At 51.1% G+C, this 20,879-nt stretch overlaps 1 protein-coding gene across 4 annotated transcripts in view; it reads left to right on the forward strand.

Moving 5' to 3' along the window:
- GPR156 (G protein-coupled receptor 156) overlaps positions 1-18,592 on the forward strand; it is a 25,650-nt gene extending 7,058 nt beyond the window's left edge. For 2 of the 4 annotated variants that reach the window (XM_019548711.1, XM_019548712.1), the window contains exons 4-9: positions 2,658-2,768; positions 5,105-5,230; positions 5,808-5,903; positions 10,150-10,386; positions 14,362-14,523; positions 16,333-18,592. In XM_019548711.1, the coding sequence (XP_019404256.1) occupies positions 2,658-2,768; positions 5,105-5,230; positions 5,808-5,903; positions 10,150-10,386; positions 14,362-14,523; positions 16,333-17,661 (2,061 nt within the window). In that variant the 3' untranslated portion in view covers positions 17,662-18,592. Of the gene's footprint in view, positions 1-20; positions 1,158-2,657; positions 2,769-5,104; positions 5,231-5,807; positions 5,904-10,149; positions 10,387-14,361; positions 14,524-16,332 lie in introns of those variants that run through there. The other 2 variants (XM_019548714.1, XM_019548713.1) reach the window with 2 other exon arrangements.
- The last annotated feature ends 2,287 nt before the right edge of the window (positions 18,593-20,879 follow it).

A 20,879-nucleotide genomic window follows, 5' to 3' on the forward strand; every position in this document is an offset into this window, starting at 1 on the left:
GAGAGAGTTGGAAGAATAGCACTAAATATTATCAGAGAATGAAGGGTCTGGCTTGTGAGGTGAGATCTGGAGTGTAAAATTTCTTGTCTGACAGGAGTGACCAAGGAGTGTGCCATGTTGCCAGTCAGCAGGGATCTGAGGGGTGAAAAGGTTGGGGAAGATTTACTTGCTGTCCTACTGATAGGGGCAACCAAAAGTCAGGGGTGGAAGTGAAAGGAGGGGAGCTGTAGGCTGACTATTGGGGAAAACAGTTTGAACTGTGGTGTGGCTTCTTTAAGGGAAGGGATTAAAGCCTGCTCACTTGGGGCACTGGAAAGTAAGCCAAATACAGCACTAGCAAATGAAGAACTGGAGTGAGGCCATTGGTTATTCTATCATGGGTTTTCTCTCTCTGACACCTGCCCTCCTGTGATAGAGAAGTGAGGTTCAGAGTAGAGCCTGGGAGAAGCATGTTCACACACAACAGATTTCCTGCATGACATTGGGTAGGCCACGTCAGCCATGTCTGTGCAGTGTGCATGAGAGAGGTGGCTGCAGGGCACAGAGATTCACCCTAGCTCAGTGGGTAAGTGTACTGATCACAGGGAAGCTGTGGCAGTGCTGGCTCCAGCATGGGCCTTTACTGGGTGACCAGTGCATGTGATACCCTGTCTACGCTGCTCTCTGCTGGTACCCAAACAAGCAAGATGGAACTTAGTATAGGGAAGTGCACATGTGTTCCCATAGCAGCATTGGTTCCAGTACTCATCTCTCTGGACTGTAAAATGGGGATACCAGGAGTGTCAGGAAGACCCATACATTGAGGATAGTGAGGTATTCGACTGCACCAATAATGGAGGCCTGGTAGTGCCGCTGTAACTGCAGAAGCTCATCAGATGTGTAGGGGAAGCTGTTTCAGGGGGGCAGCAGTAGCCAAGTCAGAGGGCCTCCTTACTGGCATGTATTAATGCCATGGCGGGTGGCCCAGCTCCACTTATGAAGTGAACTGTCCTTCTCGTAACTGTCGCTCTGTTCCCTGGAGGATTGTGAAGATGTCCAGTCCCAATCTAAACATCGTGACCCTGCTGGGCAGCAGCTTCACCTATATCAGTGCTTACCTCTTTGGGATGCAGGAGCAGGACCTGTTTTCTGGGACCTCGATGGAAGTGCTGGTTCAGGTGGGTGAGGCAGTTGGGGTTGGGGTTGAATTGGTCTCAGCTGGGAGAGATGGGTGTATAGCTCACACACACAAGCAAGCACACTTCCTGAGTTGTGACCTACTGAGCTCTGACCCCTCCCCCCCGCCTCTTCTCTCATGACCCCCATGGCAAGCCTGTTTTTCATGTGCATAAAGAGCTACCACACACTTTCTATCCAGCAGCCTTCACTTTTTGACATAGCCAAAACAAGGATGAGGGCTAGTAATGCCTTTAGGGCCAGGGCTATACAAGATAGCTTAATCTCTGGATAGCCCACAGGGCAGAACCCCTTTTTTCCACTGGTAGACTAGCACTTCCCTGCTGGAAAGCCACCAAAAAGATCTGGTAGAGGCACCTGTACCTCCTACCAGCTGCTGGGGCCCCATTAATAGCTGGCATGTCCCAGGGGGCTCTGCCACTTTGGTATGCAATATGGGGTTGGGGACACACTCCAGCAGCATCCTGCTATGGCTGCTAGACAAGCCATAAAGGGAAGGGTGAGGGGTAGGGAATTTCAGCAGTGTGCTCCTGCAGACTGGCAGGAAGGCTCCTTGACCTGTAAAGGTGTCGTACAGAATGTGTGTGTCAGTGAGGAGGGGACCCTTCACAGCAGCTGCTTACCTATGTGTAGCACAGATCTCACAGGCAGCCAGGCCATTCCCTGAGTGCAAATCAAACTTAGGAATCTGTATGGAAATACCACCCCCACTCCATGCAGGTAAACCCTGGGTCCTAATCTTGGGCCTCTCCTGTAAAGTGAGGGGAAGAAAGGGGAGCACTGCAGAGTGAGAGCATCCAGCACTTGAGGCCAATGTGGTGGGGAGTCAGAGGCAGGGAGGTTGTGCAGCTAATTGATGGAGGTCCCTGCTAGCATTATAGAGGTGCTCCAGTTCTAGTGGGCACATCTGTCACCCTTAGGCAGCTCTGGTCTGTTTGCTTCATGAGGAACCTCCTGCCTGCTCCTGCCTATTGGTTTGCTCCTTCTGCTCTGCTCCATGTCCTGGATATCTAGCTACTGGCCCTGGTGGGGGACTGGGGCAGGCATGTGGCACAGTCCCAGTCCACATGTGGTTCCTGTCACCTCTCTAGCTGGTGGCTAGTAACATGATGGTTACAGCAATTTCCTGGGAAATGGCATCACTAGTTGACTTCTCTGAGTAGTAGTCGCCTCTGAGGTGGATAGGCCACTGCCCACACAGGTACCCTGACATGGAGGTCTCCTGTACAAGGACTGATGAATTTCTCAGCCTGCTAGATCCAGGTTTTCTGTCTTCTAGCAATATGATACAGAGCTCCTGTTCACCAGCTTTCCTTCCTCTGGTGCTGGGAACTCTGTTGGGCCCAGGGAAGGGGATATGGACCTCCTACCTCAGGAGCAAAGGGGAAGCAGTGCAGGGAAAAAAGACTCCTGAGTGTCACTGTATGTTGTCTGGGGAACATCCACTCCCATCACTCACTCTTTTCGCCTTCTGCCTGTAGGTGAGACTCTGCTTGCTGTGTGTGGGGACTTCTCTTGTCCTTGGTCCTGTCCTGGGAAAATCTTGGCGGCTGTACAGAGTGTTCACCCAGCGGGTTCCTGACAAGAGGGTGGTGAGTACCCATTGCATACCCATTGCATACACTCTCGGCAGCAAAGCAAAGAGACTTCTCTAGGTTTGAGGTACTGGGCCCTCCCCTCTCTGGCTGCACTGAGGAATCATGGAAAGTTGCATACCAACCCAGTAGGGCTCCATGTTGTTTGCAGGATGTGTGGATGAGCTCTAAGTTAGAGACCATGGGAAATGTGGTGACTTCGGGGTTTGGGGGAAGGAGGTGGAGGCTCACTCAGTTGGGTAAGAAAGCTGTGAGCATGGTTTGGTCTCATTTCCCACTGCCTTGCACAGTCATCTGCCCTGGGGCAAAGTGAGAGTGAAAAGGCTCCCCCATAAGAACAGTGTAAAAGGTCATGCGTTTTGGGGTGGGGATGTCCATCCATGTGTACTTACCAATGGACATTCTGGGTATGTCCCCACAGGCAGTGGTGTGGTTGCTGCAGCAAAAATAGCAGTAGCACAAATCTGAGGTAGGGGAGGTAGGATAAGGGAGGCTGGTGCACCTTTGCTGGCAACAGCAGCCTTATCTGGGGTCCTGGGGGCCTCCCAGGGCAGCAGTGGCAGTGATCTCACTGGTTGGAGTCTGGCCAGCAGCCAGAACATGGCTCTGGCTGGCCAGGCTCCCTTTCTGCTGGTGCATGCGCTGCCACATGTGCCACACCTCTTTTTTCAGCAGCGTGTTTTTTGGGGTTTGTTTTTTTTTGACACCAGGATATCCTGGTGTCAAAAAACCCCCTCCATGCTGCTAATTTGCGGCACAGTGAATGGGTTGTGCAGTTTGTGGCACCACAAGCAATACTTAGACCCCGTTCCTTGAGCATGATGAGCTCAAACTCCAGTTTTCTGCACTGTTGTGGGGGTGGAGGGAGGGTCTTTTTTCAAACAGCTGGATCAAGTTCCTGGGCCTTGTTATAACTGCTGTTTTCAGGCTTTGGAATTTGGACATTTATAACACTTTTGAGTTTGCTGAGAGAGTGAAGGGGAGTGGTCTGGCACCCTGCATTTTGGTTCTACATGTTGCAGAGTGAGAGACCTGTCTGTGGGGACTTGGATTCCAGTCCTGCCTGGGGCTCAGACTTACTTGGGCCTGGGTTCTCACTCAGGCCTAGAGCTGTTATGAGAACAAGTGCAAGTATTCCTGACCCTGTGTGCCTAGCAAAGCCACCTCAGGAAGAGGCTGGACCATGTGCAGTGTGTGCAGAAAAGTTAATTGGAAGACCCCCTCCTCCACATGGGAGAGAGAAGGCCTGGCACGTGGGAGATGTCTGTATCAGCGTCCAGCAATGCTGTACAGTACAATCGCAACTTATGCGGGGGTTACATTCTGAAGTCAGCGCATATAGTTGAAATCGCATGTAGCTAAAATCGCTGGGTTCGGCACCAAGCAGCCACTGCTGCAGCCGGGCCCAGACAAGGCAGCCAGCTGAGCATGAGCCCCGCAGCCCCCCAGCCATGCCGGCACGTGCAGGCAATACCACACGGTGCCATGCAGCGCCGCACTATGCACCGTGCCCCAGCCGGCACCCATCAGCCAGCCCCAGCAGCTGAGCACATAAAGCTGAATTCACATAAGTTAAATACATGTAAGTTGCGACTGTACTGTACATTGTCTGTGGACTTAGTAATCGCTGTGTAGTTGATGAAATGGTGAGTGAGGAACTCCATCACTAGGAGCCAGGTTTGGACCGCAGGAGCCAAAAGCTGCTGTGTGTGAGCAGCCATCCTTTGATAAGTGCTAAGAAGCTGTCCTCCATGGGGGGAGCCAGGATCTGGCTAGTCCCATGGGACAGGTGTGGGGGTTATCTCCAGCTTTAAACCCAAGAAGCTTGCAAGGGGATGGGGAGAAGCTATCCAGTAAAAGATCTTGGAAGCAGTAAAAAGCTGAGTCCCAGAAGAGAGCCAGGGCTTGGCAGAGAAACACAGCCTGCAGTAACCAGGGCACCTCAGCCCCAACCTCCACTTGCACAGGATGGCAAGTTTAGGTAAGATGATGTGCATGTGGGCCTTTATATTGTTAACCCTTTTCTCCCTGCTTGTCCTATTCCTATGGGCAAATAAACCCTGTTCAGTGTTGAATGTGTCATTGCACATATTTTCTAGCTGTGCCTCTGAGAGGTAACTACAGAGCAAGCTGCAATCCCAGCTGGGCCTGCTGGAGGTAATACAGCTTGGAAGCAGCTAGTGATGTAACTGGGAGGGTCCACTCGACATGGAATAAACTGCAGAGTTGCACTATGTCCGGGGAAAGAAGTGCTTGCAAAGGGGCTGTGAGAGCTTGATGCCATAGACTCTCCTCCACCCCAGTCTGGCACATGGTCTGTCCCTGTGTTGCAGATTATCAAAGACCTCCAGCTGCTGGTGATGGTGGCAGTGCTGGTGCTTGCAGATGCCATTCTTCTCTTGACATGGGTTTTCTCTGATCCAGTTCAGTGTTTCCGAAGCCTCAGCGCATCCATGAGGGTAAGGGGGACAAGGGCTGGGTGCTGAGCACTGCGCCTCTGTGCCTGTGCCTTGCTGTGGTTTATCTCCACAGTTCTCTGTGTCCCCAACATGTTGGTGGATGGTTGTGTGTGATAAATAAAGTGCCTACAGCGCAGAACTCGGGCTTCCTGAGGCCACTGCAAGCTGGGTTGTTATTCAGCCCCTTAGACAGATAGGAGTTTCCAGCCCCAAGATGCCCAGAGCTGGAAAGCAAGTTCTAGATCCAGAGTTTTGGTTGGGTACCATTGCAGGTTTCACCCAACACCCTTTGCACTACCCAGTGACGTCTGTCTGGGATGTACTACTCTCCTGCAGATATAGTTGGAATCAGCCTTTTGGGTAGAAAACAACCAAACCCCACGTGTGTGTCTTTCTCTCTGTCTTGAATTCTTCACTGTCAGCAGCACTCTCCCTACAGCCACACATGCTTTTGCTTTTTCATTTTGAAATAAGTAGTCTACCTACCCTCATAAACCCATGTATCTGCCCATTTGCCTGGCCCACCTTGTGGTTAGGGGACAGGAGCCTTCATGTCTGTGTCATGCTTGCCTCCTAGGCAACTGAGAAAGGTGTGACGTGTTCAGTGAGCAGGATGCAGTTCTGTGCGTCACTTTACTCTGACCTCTGGCTCGTTCTCATTTTAGGATTTAAGGTATGTAACCTCTTTATCGAACCCTGCCTCTCATCTCATCTCTAAACAGTCTGGCTGCAATGTGGTGCTGCTACTGCTAAAATTCTCTTCCTGCTTCAGCTTCTTGGCCACTCTGCCTTCCCTGGCTGCCTCCCAACTTTGCATTCAAGCTGCTAATGCTCTTCTTGAAGGTCCTTCCAACTCATCTCATCCTAGCTCTGTGTTTTCCTTCTTTCTCCTGCTAAACTGTCTCACAAAAGCCCCCTTTTGGGGTTTTCTCCCTAATCTCATCTCTCAGCCTCCTTCCAAGCCACTTTATGATGCTTGAAGACATCTCCATCCTTGTCTCCTTGAATGTCAAATGACCTCCCTCACCACGTTCAGATCCCTCCTCAGAATTTGCTTCTTCCAGAAAGCCTTGAGATAACATTCCACCACTCCGATACACTACACAATTCAGACCCTGAACCTATGCATCAGAAAAATATTGAAAATAATCACATTGGGTTTGTCTCTGTGGGAAAGACGCTAGCCCAAGGGCAGACAAAATACAGCCTGTGGGCCATATTTGGTCTACCAGGCCACTCTATCCAACCCATGGGCCCCTAAAAAATTTAGAAAATTAATATTTATCTGCTCCTGGCTGCCTGTCAAAGATGATGGAAATCAGGGGCAGTAGGAACCAGAGGAAGCCAGCAGAAGGACCCAGCAGCAAGGCCCACCTGGCCCTGCCTCACCCCCACCCCACCTGTCCCCCCAGCTGGAAGCCTCTGCCTAGCAGAGGCTTTTGGCCTGGGACCATGGAGCTGTTCCCTCCCCCTGAGAGGGAAATTCAGATAAGAACATGGGAGGAGGGAGGTAGGGGAGGACCGCGAGCCATTGCCCCGGTCCTCAGGGCCAGGCCAAGCCAGCTCCTGTTGAGTCCTGTGGTCTGGCCTGGCAGCTGGGAACCACATGGTGTGAGAGCACTGCAGCAGCGGGCAGGAAACCGGTGAGAGTGGCGGCAGGCAGGGGGGAGTGCAGGGCCTGTGCTCATGTCCTGGAGTGGGGTAGCAGGAGCGCGGGTCACAGGCCGGCAGGGGCTTTATGGAGCCAGGGCAGGCTGTGCCACCACAGAGATGCGGGGAACTGGCCTGGCTCTATAGTACTCCTGCTGGCCCAGCCCCATGCTGCTGCCACCCTGCTCTGGGCCCTGCCAGTGCTGACCCGGGGACACTGGTGCGGACCCTATGCTCCTGCCTGCTCACTGCCACTTTCCCTGCATGTAGCTTCCATTTTCCTGCCCACCCACCACTCCAACACCACGTGGCTCCCAGCTGGATCACTGGTCCACTGGAGTAAGGGGCCCGCACCAGTACTCCAGAACTAGGAGCAGAAGGGGAGGTGTTTCTGTGTGTGTGCGTGTCAGTGCAATGAGGGAAGGGGAGAGAGAGACAGAGAGGGCAATGAGGGAGGGACAGTGTGTGTGTGTGTTTGTGTGTGTGTGTGTGTGTGGATGGTATGTCTGTGTAGGGAGGGAGGTGTGTGTGTGTAGGGAGGGAGGGACAGACTGTGTGTGTATGTGCAATGTGGGGGGAGAGAGAGAGAGAGTGTGTGTGTGTGTGTGTGCACGTGCGCACATGAGTGCTTATAGGGTGAGTCCCACATACACACACCCTTGCACTGTCATACATGCAGACCCCCACACACAGAGCCCCCACAAACCCCATACCCACCCACACCCCACATATCCACACACACACCCACGTTCCCTCACCCACACCCCCCACACCTATCCAATCCCCAGACACACTCACACCCTCCCCCACACCCCACACACCTACAACCCCCCAGAAACCTATACCCACTCCTGCACCCCCCCACAATATACAAGAGTAAGGCTTCATTTTAAACTATTGTGCAATCACTTCTATGTAAAACACTACACAAACACATGTAAATCAGGACAAAAATATTTTTTTAAATCAAATTAATGAATGTTATAGATGTTTTATTTTTAGACTATAATTTGGTATTTTTCTGGTTCAGAGATGGCAAAACCCCTTGTTGAAAGGAGTACTTCTGGTGGCAAGGGTCAGGGGTTAGAGGGCAGGACTTCCAGTCACAAGATGGCAACCAGGGGGCAAGACACCTGTCAAGGGGCGGGGCTACCCATGTGGCCCTCAACTCTCACCAAAACTCAGTAAGCCGCCCTCCAGTACAGACACACAGACAGACAGACTAAGCCCTTTATATATATATAGATAGATAGATAGAATTATACATGTACATTTCAGGCTTTTGGAAGTGTTTCAGAAAGGTGTTTTTAGTTAGACCTTTAGTTAGACCCTTCTTCCAAAATGTCTTGTGCGTTGAGGTTCCTTCAGCATATGATATATAAGTAGCTCTCTGGTTGCTCACCATGATGATATACCTATTGGGCGTGTCTACGTATCCAAAAGGAAGTACTAGAGCATGATGCCATAGCAATATTACCGTACAGTGATGTGTAGACATGCCCATTGGTCATCAGAGCTGCTGATCATCCACATCAGCAGCTTTGCCCCTATTCTGTATTATATTGCCTCAAAGTCTAGATGGATTATTTTTATAGCTGCATCCCTGGGAATGCCTTCTGTTTTTGCTGATGTAAGTGCCCACGATTAATAATACATCGAACCCAGCTGTGAGGCTATCAACAGGGTTTCTTACCAGTATAATTTCTTTGACTTCTGAGTTTCATCCTGGATACCCCAATGTAAGTGACAGCTGGAAGGGACCTCCAGAGGCCATCTAGTCAACCCCCTGCCTGAAGCAAGGTCATTCCTATTCAAACCATCCTATAGAAGCCATAGTCTAAACTCTACATAAAGCACAGGGCTTCTTGCAGGCTGAATCTGGACATGATGGCAGAAGTCGTGAAGTTAACATAGCCATTGCTTACCACCACCACTGACATGCATTGCCAACGCAGTGCCCTGAATTCCTTGCCCCTCTGGGAACCCTGCGGGTCACATAACACAGCTCAGTGGGCTGGATCTGGCCCACAGGCCATAAGTTTGGCACCCTGCTCTAGTATGTCCTCTGTTTATTGTTTCCAGGACTGTAGTAAGTCTCTCTCTTTTTTTTTTTTTTTTCCCCTCATTTGCACAAAAGGGCTCATGGTCGAGAATGATCTGCTCAGTGGCCTGTGTGAAACAAGCCTGAGCCTCCTTCCAGTGCCCTGAAAGAGGCATCCATTTCATGGAAACAGTCAAAATGAGGCTAACTGAGCTGCCTTGCTGGCAATCCCAGTAGAGGCTCATGGACTTGGGAGACTGAGCCCCCCTCTCACTCACAGAGCAGGACTGTTGACCATCAGTGAGTGGAGTTGAGCATATGGGGTCCCAAGGGCCTTGACCCTTCTTGGAAAGAGGGCTGTGACCTGAAATGTGTAAAAGTTTCCACATGTCCATCATCTTAGGCCCCTCCCCCCCCGGCAAAAATAAAAGTTGGAGCCTATGCGAGCCATTGTACAGGTGGAGTTCCTGCTGCCTGTCCTGGGGACAGAGAGCCACCAATCCTTCTTTAGCACCTTCCACCCACCCTCACTTCACTCGGAGTGGCAAAGAGAAGGGGAAATGATGGTGCTTTTCAGGCCAAGACTTTCCTGGAGTCCTACTTAAACATGCAGCATTACATCCTCTTCTCTCTCATGCAATATTTCCTGTTTCTGATCTCGCTTGCCCCTTCTCTCTGAATTTACAGGCAGCTCCTGGAGTTGTGCCTGTTGCTCTTTGATGGCAACAGCGGTGATTTCCCTCTCTACTTAATATTCATGTCTCTGGCATATACCTAGTCTAAAGACTCCTCAGTGTGAGCTTTCCTTTTGGGCTCTTCTAGAGATCTGATTGCACTTCAGACCTGGTCACCTGCCTCCCCTGCTGGTCTCATCCTCGACTTTGCACTCATCATGCTACTACTGCCCCTCAGTCATGAACTGAAGCTCCCCCACCCCACAGATCCTCTCCTGCTCTCACTCCCTACCCAGCTCAGCCAGAGCACCCTAATTCTGACCTACAGCAGCTTGCAGAGTCCTTGCTGCTGAGCTGATGTGTCACGCTGGATGTCTGCATTATAGATCAAATGGCATTAATTAAGATTTCACTGAATGTATTTAAGCCCTGTTGGCTCAGTGTGGGGTGGGAGAGAGGGGAGATGTCTGCATCTGGCTGTTATTTTCCACACTCTACATCAGTAAAATCTCTTCTCCAGACCAAAGCCCTTTGTCTCTGTTTTTGGATTCCAGGGCATCCTGTTGATCTGTGGCACCTACCTGGCTGGTCTGACAGATAATGTCAGCTCTCCACCAGTGAATCAGTCCTTGACACTCATTGTCAGCGTCAACCTCGTTTTCCTCACTACTGGGACTGTCTTACTAGCTAACCGATTTTTCTACACGTGGCCCAACGTGGTCTTCGGTTTTACATCCGGAGGCATCTTTGTCTGCACGACCACTATCAACTGTTTCGTCTTTGTTCCTCAGGTATGAAATCAGCTCTGCCCAAAGTGTCTGGTCTGAAAGGCCACCTCAGATTTTGATAAGTGCTGTGGATATTTCCTGGAAGAATCATTCTTGCTCATGGGGATAGCATGGCGATCCAAACATGCCAGGCTCCAGGAGGAAAAAATGAGTGGCTCATTGTGGAATATCACACCTTCCGTATCTGACACTGCTCACTAGTCCAAATCTGGCCAAGCTGACACCAGCTGAGATTTATTCTTATTGGTGCCTGGTCAGTCGCATGGATGAAATAAGTTTTCTGGTGTCTGATTCTTTGCATTTATATTACCTTCACTTATGCTGCTTCTGGGCCCTGGCTCTGTCTTTAATGAAATTTGAGATTCTGGAGAAGATGGTGACAACTTAGGGGCTGCCCTACTGCTTCCTGCCATATTCAAACCCTGGAAACAACATAAGTATTCCTTCCTTGGTAGACACAGTAACCTGACACATGGAGGCTCAACACCATAGACCTATCTGACCTCACAAAATGTTCCTGGGCTTCTCTGGTGTCAACATGGAGCAGACAGAACCTGGTCTGACCATCCGGTTCACTTCAGCGGAGTTGTGGGAATGTAGGGCAGCAGTGAGGGCACTGGCAGAGCAGTGTGCTGAGATAGCAGGGGAGATGGGGTTCAGGGCAGGAGGGAAACCCTTAGACAGAGCCTTTCTACACATTTTTTTTAAATAAAAAAAGCAGCTTGTTTTTAAAAGGATAAATGAATCTCCATGTGAAAAATTATGGGCATTAGGGAAATCTTCTGGTTTTTGGCTAAATCTTCTTGCAACCATTTTTGGCAGCAAAATTCTGTCCAAATCAATAAGTGAATTTTTCAGCAAGTGAACAGTGTTGATGCAGTTTTGAAAATTGTTACGTTTGCTTCAGTGTTGATTTAAAGCATCCCAGAATAACAGCAGAAGGTGAGTCCATTTCATATCCTGCCAAATGGAAACCAGTGCAATCCTTCTTCCCTCATCCCTGCCAGCACTGTTTTTCGCATGCTTTTCTACCAACACAACTCACCAGTGGAAGAGCGGAGCTGGCTCTGGCAGGGCTTGAAGGCCTGGTTCCAGGGAACCCAGGTACTCGTGATAGCTGGGGGGTCCCATCCACAGCTCCAAGGCCCCAGCCCTTTTCCAGCCCTTCTTGCTGCTCTCTCAAAATCTCCAATGTGCCCCAAGTCACCATCTATTTATGCACCCCTTCCCAGTAGCACCACACACATAAACTTCAGTGCTTTTGCCTCTCCCAGCCCCAGACTCCAGCAGCTTCTCCCCTCCCCTTCTCCACTTGCCCCATGGCTCTGGTGGCTTTGCCCAGTTCCTCTGTGGCTCTGCCCCTGCTTGTGTGGTTTGGTGACTAAAGCCTCCACTACCCTCCTTTGCTCTGCCAGGCAGGGAACCACCTCCCTCCATGCTCCTCTCAGGCTGTGTCAGGTGCTTAAGGAGTCACCATCCAAGGTAGGGGGAGGGGAGGACCAGGCAGATGGGGGTGGAAAGACTTTGCAGTAGCCACCTGCTGTCCTCTCAGCTCTGCTAGCAGCCAGGCTCTGCCTTCTCCACTGCTACTAGTGCTTTGCTCTCCTCCCCTGACATGCATAGAGGGGAGGGACAGCCCTTGGGGGATCACACTGGGACAGATCACTGCCAACAGCCATAGGAGGTGCCATGCCAACAGTGTCTGCTGGTGCCCAGGGCCTGTGCCACTCCTGCACTCTGGGCTTGGTGCCTAGGGCAACTAGCCTCTTCCTCTTGGTGCCTAAGGCAGCCATTCTCTTCAGCTTCTTATTCCAGACCTTCATCACAGTGCTGAGACCATCAGCCTCCCTCCATTCCTTCCTCCTTCTCTCTCACAGCAAGCCTCTCACACTGGCTGAGCCCCGGGTGCTGCAGTATAGGCAGACTCATCAAGCTCAGAGGCTCCAGGGCTGACAGTGGAGGCTGTGGTCCCCTGGGAGGTCTGCCCTTTTCCAGCTCAGAGTGGAAAGCTCAGCTCCCCAGTGGGGATGGGGGAGGGTGTTGTCAGGATGTCTCTGCTCTTTAGTTCCAGTGTTTCCAGGAGAAAACTGCCATGCTGGCTGCAGTTGGTGATAAGGAATCAGATACCTCTGCTGCTAGAATTGAGGGACCAGAGGAAAGGGTTGATGATTTGGTTTGATATTTGTGCATGAGGGAGTTTTAGGGCCCCAGGAAATGAAGCGGGGGCTAGAAGCAGAATGGAGATAACTTTCAGTCAGGTGTAGACAATGCCACAGCAAAGTGGGGGTGAATGGGATGACTCCCCAGACGTCAAAGTGAAGGGGCACCAACAGGTGCTGCTCAGCCTGGGCAGGGCGCGATATGGATCCACAAATGACTTGTTTGTGGGGGGGCGCGAAGATGGGGAAAAGGTGGATCCTGCTGCTGCATGCACTCCTGGGCAAGCACAGGGGCTTGTGCCCCCTGGATCTGTGTGAAGGATGAGAATGGGCTGCCACTGCGGGCTTGCCCCAGGTACCAAACTTCATTGCTACGGCAGGGGGTGTAGAAAAGAATGGCTCTTTCTCTACTGATGCCCTCCCTCCTACCCTGTACCACCCCTTCACCTCCCTCCACCTTGCTGTCTCAGCCCTGGGCTCCCCACACAGCTCTGCCTGTGCCCTTCACTCCTGCCCTGCAGTCCCCCTGCCATTCCAGTTGCTGCAGTACAATTACCAAGTCCTCAGTGTGATTAAGGTCTTTGGGACCTGGAGCGTACCCACCGTCTCTGAAAATGTCTGCCCTGTTGTTGGAGCTCGTCAAATAATAAAACATTTCAGGGTAGCAAAGGAGGAGCTGATTTCATGTGCTGTAACTGTCCTGGGCAGTGCATCATATACTGTGTCCGTGCTCACTTTCTCTGTGGTTGACCTGGAAGCACAAGCATTTTATTCCGCTCAAACCTTTTAATTCCCTTTTCGTTTTTATTCAGCTTGCTTTTCCTAATGGGTTTGCTGTTGCATTGCTCATCAGAGATGGATGAATGGTTGGAGTTTCGATGTGCCCCCTAAGAGGCAGGGGACGGCTGCCTGAGTGAACATGCTCTTCCCTTAGCATCCACCCTGTGCACTCATGGGAGGATGCTGGGCTACAGGGACTTGTGGACTGACCCAGGATGGCAGTATTTATGCTTATGATGTTTGTTCTGATACCAGTAAAAATGCAGAGGTGAAACGCTGTTGGCTTTCAGCCTGTCACTTATGATTCAGAAGTAAGAAAGTGTGTGTGTGTGTGTGTGTGCGCGAGCAAGAGAGACAGAGAGATGCTGCCTTTTTCTGCTACTGACTCAGAGGAGGCCTGTTTTACCACATAGTTGGAGGTTGTAGCATATACAGGCTCTAACTGTCTCTCTCAGCAGTGTGAGGCTTTGGTCCAAATCAGGGGTCAGCAAGCACGGCACGCAAGGCCATTTTGCTCGGCACACCACCGCCAGCCTGGCTCTAAGCAGCTGCTGCCAGCCGCGGAGCCCAGGCTGCTCCCAGCAGGCAGCTGGGGGGCTGCAAGCCCTGCTGCAAGGAGATAGGGCTCCGTGGGCGGGCTGTAGCCAGGAGGCTGCAAACAACTGCTCTGGGCTCCGGCATGTTAGCACTCCGGCACCTTCCAAGGTAGACACTGTGTTGTTTTCGGCACTCCCACCAAAAAACATTGCCTACCCCTGGTTCAGATACATAGATATGGGGCAGTCCAAGCAACACAGTATCTCTGAACTGTGGTGTCAGCATTGTCCCCAGCAGGTTACACAGGGGAGGGGAATAGCAGTTTGATGGGTGGGGGTGGGTGAGTTTGCCCCGTCTCTCTCTGCTTGCCTGTCACATCCTTCCTTTGTCTCCACTGCTGTCCCTTGGTCTCTGTCTTTTTTGGCATCTGTCTATCTGTCTCTCTCTCTGTTTGTATAATCTATACATGTCACGTACATAATGGCCTCCTTGTGCTCAACAGCTCAGACACTGGAAATCCTTTGAAGAAGAAGAGAGCCAAACCATTAACCACATGGCAAAATATTTTAACAGCCCCAGCAAGAGCTTTCTCTCCATGTACAGCGAAGAGCAGATATACCAGCTGATTGGGGAAAAGAACTCCATGAGGCGGCTGCTTACAGAGGTAACATGCTCTCTCGGGCAGCTTATAATGGTAGAAAGAGCAGCCTCCGTCTCTCATCTGCCTAGGTCTCAGAGGCCAGCAGCTGCTGTCCTCCCTCTGCTATGCTCCCCCCTCTCCCTTTGTCTGCTGAAGGATTTGTAGGTTTGAAAGACCCGTGTTACATACAGCTCACAATGGTCGTTTCCCAGGGCGGTGGCGTCCTTCTGGAGATGGCTTGTGGAAAGGAATTGGGTTTTTTTTAAACATCATCTTGTCAATATATCACACTCAGGGCATAAAATGAGGCACATGGATCAATATGGCCTGATTCTCACAGCCCATGGTGCAGTATGTTCAGTGGAGAGCATCTTGTCAGCAGCAGGGCTGTTGCTCCTGCAACTCCAAACTGTACATGCAGAAATGCTCTGGCTTTTAGAGCCCCTCTATTCATTACATTTATGCCATGTTTAACATGGTAATCAAAGGTGCCCCTGATTTAAGGCTCCATAAAATGGTAAACCAGCCATAAAAATGTTCCACATAACATGGATCATTTTATGGCTGGTTTGTACTGCACCTTAAACTGAATGTGAGGCATGTCAATGGCTGCCACAAAGCCAGTGCTGACAGTGGTTGGCCCCAGCTGCAGGACAGTCCAGGGTCTTGGACTGCTCTGGGTTGTGCTGGGCTGTGGGTACCTGGCTTTCATCTTGGTGGTGCAGGAGGAGCCTGGGATCATGAACCTGGGCTTCCCCTACACTGGCAAGTAGAAAGAGCATGATTGGTATCTGATCCCTGATCCCAAAATCATGCCTCCTGCCATGTATGTGAGGCATAGCAGGTCCAGGTGTGGTCCAAGCCCTGGGCAGGAGGCCTGATTGTTGGAACTGGGAATTAGATCTCATGGTGCCTTTCAGTGAACATGTGCTAGGGTCCTTAGAGAAGCAGTGTATTCCTGTGTAACTGGCACAACTGTAATCTCTCGAACATTCATACTAGGAGGAGCAGCCAAGGGAATACAAAAGGAAACAGACTGAATGAGCTTCAGGGCCATATTTAAAGGCCTGCCCTTCTGCTTTTCCAGACTGTGTGGACCTTCTCAAGAGCCTTTAGGGAGCAGGTGAAACTCCCTGAGCTCTGAATTTTGGAAGCAAGAGGGTAGTTCTGTGTGAGGCTTTTCCTGGGTGTGTCTCAAGTCTCTGATCTGCATAAGCAAAAGCAGTGTTACACTGCAGCATACCTTTATACTTACCAGTCACCAGGCCCCCAGGGATCATTTTCTGTCAACTGCATGCTGTTATCTGAACTTCCCACTTATATGTCTGTAAGACCCTCTCACTTCTTTTAAACTATCTGAAAGATTGCCACTTCCTCTGAAAAAGAGAGACTCAAGGCTTGGACAGACATGAACATACTCCAGTATAATTTGTATATTGATGAGGGCATGGCTCAGTGGATGGCTATTATGATGCTTGCCAGGAGATGGCAGGGAAGAAAGTAGCAGTCTGTTTGCCTTTATCAAATAGTTATCCCTGGTTGGCTGTGGACAGATGAAGCTAAACCAACGTATCTTATGCTGTGGAGTTTTACCCCCCATTCTTTTGAGGGTAGTTGTCCACCAGATTGGGTGAAGCTCCCCTGGTTTATGGGTGTGTGTTATCTGTCTGCTACTTTTTTATACTAATGTAATGCTAGGTTGCATCCAGATAAACATTTTCTCTGCCCAGGCCCTGGCTTCCTGACTTGCTTTGCCTTGGAATCCCCTGCCTTAGTGTAGTATCGGCATTGTTTTCTGCAGTGTACCTGATATGCTTGCTTGTTTGGTAACAGAAAAATGCTGTGATCGAAAGCCTTCAGGAGCAAGTGAACAATGCTAAGGAGAAGCTGATGAAGCTGATGTCTGCAGACTGTGGCTACGACCCCATGCAACCAGCTCTTCCTTCCACATCCCTCTCCCTTTCACTCCAGAACACCAATCGCCATATTAAACCTAGTGGCTGTGACATGGGTGCTGAAGAGCCCCTGGGAGACCATATACCCCTTGGCCAGGAGGCAGGCTCTTGGCAGTGTTCCAGTCCTCCACATACACAGTGCAGCCCAGTATCTCTTAGCAAAGAAGATTGTGCTGGGGACACCCAGGACCATAGCAGTTATACAAGCCACCACTGCACCCCACCAGAGGATCCTGCTTGCTCTCTGATACAACCCTGTGACTCTTTGGGCATCTCTGAATATAACTCTAACAGGCTCGAAGAGAAATGGGTTCCTCAAAGCAGCGGGAAAATTTCAGGCAGTCTATTAGGGCCACGGAGCCAGAGCCCTGCAGCTCTGGGTGAGGGAGCAAAGCAGGCAGAGAGCTCAACAATGATGAAGGAGCAGCCCTTGAGATTCAACTATGTGAGCAGTGAAAAGCTGCAGGAAATCTTGCAAGAGCTGAGCCTAGGTAGCATGGTTGGTGCCCAGACCTCACCCTGGGGGTCCAGACAGGCCAGGCACAGTGCCCAGCAGGAAAGGAGGTCTGTGTGGAGGTCCCAGGAAAAGAACCTAAGCCCTTACATGACCTGGCGGAGAAGGAGAATACCGCTCCATTCCCCTCCCCCGAGTTATCCTGGCTCTGCATCTCCTCTAGTTTGGTGTGTTGTGAACCAGACTGTTGGCAGGGCAGCTGGTGGGCAAGGCTGTGATGAGGTTGTATGTGTGCCTCAGGCCAAAGCAGGTGACCACAGTGATGGAAGGTCCCTTGGTCAGACGTCATCCTCCTCACCAGCTGACAATGGCCAGGACCAGCCTGAGCAGCACAACCATGTTTCCAGCAAACACCCGGGGCTTGACCAAGCAAAGAATTGCAGTACTCTGCGACATCCTCTCCACACCCTGCTGCAGGAGGAGGATGCTCTGCGGGAGCTGCGACGGCCTCTCATGCCCTCCTTGTACTGCTACCCAGACTCTGACTCCAGCAGCAGCTCTGAGGAGGTGTTTCACTGCTGCCACAGGCCTTACTGTGAAATCTGCTTCCAAGACCCTTGTGTCTCCAGTGATAGTTCTGTCACTGACACAGACCCAGAGCCAGGCGAGCCCCTCGCCCTCCGGACAAAGCTGTACGGCAGGCCTCAACCTATTGTGAACTTCAAAGAGGACCTGACACCCACTTTTGTGTAGATGCAAAGGAGGCTGTCCTAGTCCAGTGGTAAGAGTAGGGAAGTAGGTTGTTCCAGGGGCTGAGAATAAAATACATAAACCATGTACCTGCCTTGGTTGCTCATTCAGATCTGGGCTAAGCCAGGGGCAACTGAAAACTGCAGCCATTTGATTAGAGATATTACAAGAAGTGGGTTGGTGGTTTTAATCCGGCCACTAGAGACAGGTGCCTGCACCCCAGGAACACCCATCATGTTAATGGGCCCTGAGAGGTTGAGGACTGGATGAACTGTAGCAGTGGAGCTCTCTGGGTCAGGTGTGGGAAACGGCATGCATGGGAAACCTGATTAGCTTCTACCTAGTCAGGACTACCCCACCCCCTCAGGGTTGGCAATGTAGGCTGCTTTTCCCCAGCACTATGTTCAGTTAGCTATTTTAAAAGAAATACAGAGAATTTTTCACCTTGTCACTCATCCCCAAATGTGCTAGTCTCTCAGCAAAGCAAGAACCTGGGGGTGGCAAAAAAAACCAACCCAAAACACTAGACTTTCTATTTTTGTTGGTATAGTCTCTGAGCAAGATAATGAAAGCTGGGCCTGGCTTCTCCAGGGGTGACTTTGCAGATATTTCATTCAGCTCAATTACCCTGCAGCAGGTAGAGAGGAAGGGAGGAAAGCTGAAAAATCTTACAGGGTCTGCAAAAGATTGTTTTAATATAACTGGCCAGATGCCCGTTGTTTTACTATCTTGTGTTGGATGCAGTAGATTTGAAAGGCGTGGAGGTTTCTAAATGAGTATTGTCTGTTCATTTTTCACCTTGGGAATATAGACTCTAGGGTGTCTGGTTTGGTTAAAGGACCTCACTGGGGAGGCAGCACTGAGACCTAAGCCCCAGTGCCAATGCCATCTGTGGCGTGGAGATCTTTAATAAACAGATGCAAACAAAACCAAATTTCAAACAGCGCAAATACAATTTCCTTCTCAGTTTCTCTCGTGGGATGGCAGAATTCTGCCCTGTGCTCTGCTCGCCCTGCCTCTACGCTTGACATGGATAGCTAAGGTAAAAAAGCAAGCAAAAAGAGAAGGTCTGAAAAGAGATCCCCCACCTTTCAGCCCTTCATCCTCAGTAATAAAGAAGTAGACAAGGGCACAATCCCAGTGCTGTTTTTCTCTGCCTTTCACTTTACAAGGAACCTGTTTCCCTCCCTTCCCCAAGCTGATCTTTCCACTGTTCTCTGATCAAGTCCCTGGGGCTGCCCACTGCATTCGGGTGCTTATGAAATGCATATATGCAAAGCAGTGCAAGAGTCCACCTGATCCTTTGTGTCCAATCCTCTACCATCACTAGTAACAACGTAATTGGTCTTAAGTCTTGGTGAATAAACAAGAACATCCATTGTGGAGCACCGGCCTGACACCCCATAACCAATAAGGAGCTTTGTGTAAGAACCAAAGGATTCCAAATGTGCAGGGGGTCCCAGGAGGAGAGTAGGAGAGACCAAGGTGTTGTTAATGCCTTAGGCCTCTGCCTGGCAGGGAATGTAATCATGCCTAGATGACTTGGAGTCTTAGACGATGAGCCAGGCCCTACATTACAGAGGAAGGCAGACTTCCCTCCTCCCACCTCCAACAGTCCTTGCCAGTCTGGCAAATTGCACAGTGCCAGCCAGGCACGAGTAGAGGAAGAGCCTAATGCCCTTCCCAACACAGAGGCTGACCCCAGTTTCAGTCCTGGAGTACCTCCCTGCCCCAAGTCAGGGGAGACAAGAGCCCTGGTTTGGAAAGAGACAGAGCTGTATGCAGCCGCCCACTGCAGGAGGCTTTGGACCTGCTTAATGCTGGAGTGCAGCACTGACTTGTCTTGCAGCTGTGGCTGTGCTCCAAGGCTTTATTTGTAGCTGTTAGCTATCTGACAGGCTGGAAGCCTGGCTTGCTGTGGCAACAAAGGACTAGCCCTGAGATTAGACCAGACTGGGACACCTGAAGACTGGGCTATCTATCTCACAGCCTGCAGGCCACATGCCCACAAGGAGTTAATTTGTGACCCATGGACTCTCACCTGGGCACCACTCCCACAACTGCTCCAGCTGCTGCTGCCACCAAGGTCTCTGGGCTCCCCCTCCTCCTCCTTCCCCTTCCTGCCCCTTCTCATGGGGAGGGGTGTGCTGGTGGGATGGCAGCGGACCCATGCTGCAGGCATCCTGTGGGGTTTGTGGCCCACGTGGGTGCAGCCTGTGCAGCATGTAGCCCCAGCTGCTCCAAAGTTGGACAGCCCCTCCTGAAGGGACAGATAGCAGCCTGCAGTGTCCTGTGCAGTGCCCTCTGGATGCCCTTTCCTTGCAAGCACAGGCACTGTGCATACAGCATGAATGACTCGTGCTTTTTCTGTTCCTCCAGAACATCCCAGCACAGCCCAGGAGAAGAGGTGGGTTTATTTCTGATAAAGGATGCATGTGTTAATGCAACACTGGGGGGAGCGTACAGTGCCCTGGGTGACTCTCCAGGACTCCCCTGGAGTTAGGGCATCTTTGAAGTGTTGTCAAACCTGGAAGCCTGTTTTGAGCACTTTTCACCAGGCAAGTAGGAATTGTTAGCACTGCCCCACTGACTAGCCCAGATCAAGTACTGTCTGCAGTGCAGTGCTCTGGTCAGCACAGGCTACTGCTGTCCTGCTCCCCCTGGGGCTTTGCTGTGTGAGCAGGCAGTAGGGCCTACCTTCCAGCCCCATGTCAGCCCAGTAACTCGCAGAGGGCTGGACTTCATCTCCTGGTCCTGATCACCTATCAGGGTTACAGGAAGGCCCTATGTTGTCACAGAGGCTGCAGGTCATTGACTGCACGGGGGATGCAGTGGACAGCAGATGTCAGGGGATGCAGTGGACAGCAGATGTAGGCCTTTTATTGGGGGGAAGAAGTGGATGAAAGGGGGTGCCCAGGAGGAAAAATCTTCCCAGAGAGCTGGGGACAGCAGGGTACCCCGTGGGTGTGGGGCAGGCAGAGTGGACCTTTCTGCTGTTGGGTGAGCAGATGCCAGGGAAAAACCCCAGGCTGGAAAATCCCCAGATTTGTCTACACCATGGTAGCCACATGTCCTGGCATGGAGAGGCCCAAGCATGCCTACACCCATAAGTACACACCAAACCTAGGAGCACACTGGTAAGGCTGTTCTAGACTCATCCCAAAGGCCTCTGCCCCAGTCTTTGGTGTCTGGTGGGCCTGGGAAAGGCCAAGGAGTGGAAT

The sequence above is a fragment of the Crocodylus porosus genome, unplaced genomic scaffold, assembly GCF_001723895.1.
Source record: "Crocodylus porosus isolate Cpor-Errol unplaced genomic scaffold, CroPor_comp1, whole genome shotgun sequence".
In the NCBI taxonomy this organism is placed as follows: Eukaryota; Metazoa; Chordata; order Crocodylia; family Crocodylidae; genus Crocodylus; species Crocodylus porosus.